At 33.5% G+C, this 1,029-nt stretch overlaps 1 protein-coding gene across 1 annotated transcript in view; it reads left to right on the top strand.

The window, feature by feature from the left end:
* Positions 1-1,029, top strand: part of LOC103592980 (integrin alpha-4-like) — a 65,335-nt gene that overhangs the window by 29,864 nt on the left and 34,442 nt on the right. The window contains exon 7 of the mRNA XM_008575886.1: positions 149-234. Coding sequence (XP_008574108.1) covers positions 149-234 — 86 coding nt within the window. The remainder of the gene's footprint in view (positions 1-148; positions 235-1,029) is intronic.

The raw sequence follows: 1,029 nt of genomic DNA, 5'->3' as shown, positions 1-1,029 counted from the left end.
AATTTTGAGCATTGCTATGCCAAATATTCTTAAAACCCTGTTTAATGTAGTCATTTTGAGTTCAGTCTCATTTAATTCTATAACTAGGTTTATGTTATATTTTACCCATTGTAAACGACGACTCGTACTTTTCTCCCTTTTCTGGAAGGATACTCAGTTGGAGCTGGTCATTTTCGGAGTCCACATACTACTGAAGTAATTGGAGGAGCCCCTCAACATGAACAGATTGGTAAAGTAAGAATGACATTTTTATATTTATTTCTTCATAAAGGTTCAAGTGCATTGTGTAAAAGAATAAGAAATTAAAGGAAGAACTGCAGAAATTCTAAAAAATGAAAGTTTAGAAATGAACAATATATTGTATTTATTTAGTGGAATGTGTGAAAGACTTACTATTTTAGAAGAAATTTAGCAGAAAAACTTCAAGGAAAATTATATAAGTCAAATGAGACTTTTCTTTATGATAAGTAAATTGTTTATAAACTAGAATTATCTAAAGATGTCCAGATAAGTTTTACGGCTGAAAGGAAATTGAGGCAGCTACATGCTAAGACTAAAAAGAAGAAAATGTATTTCTGGTTCTAGTTTTTGCTATACTGCTGTGTGAATACTGGTCACTCAATTTTTCTGAGGCTTCCTTTGAAAAGTGAGGCAAACAACACTATCTGTGCCTTCTCTGTAAGGTAATTCTGAGAAGATAATTTTACAAGAAAGTTATATTGAAGTGAAAGTGGATCCCAAAACGTCTTATATCACTCTTAGAATGATTTATTTATTTTTTGTATATGAGCAATTACAAGTTATAAAAATTGATGTCTCAATCAAACAGAAATAAGTTGTTTTTCTAAAAGAAAATTTGGAGCCAGCCCATGGCTCACTTGGGAGAGTGTGGTGCTGATAACACCAAGGCCATGGGTTCGGATCCCATATAGGGATGGCCGGGTAGCTCACTTGGGAGAGCGTGGTGCTCACAACACCAAGTCAAGGGTTAGGATCCCCTTACCAGTCATCTTTTAAAAAATAAATAAA

The sequence above is a fragment of the Galeopterus variegatus genome, unplaced genomic scaffold, assembly GCF_000696425.1.
Source record: "Galeopterus variegatus unplaced genomic scaffold, G_variegatus-3.0.2 Scaffold1252, whole genome shotgun sequence".
NCBI classification, from domain to species: Eukaryota; Metazoa; Chordata; class Mammalia; order Dermoptera; family Cynocephalidae; genus Galeopterus; species Galeopterus variegatus.
The sequence above is the reverse complement of the archived record's forward strand: the minus strand, read 5'-3'. Positions and strand labels throughout refer to the sequence as shown.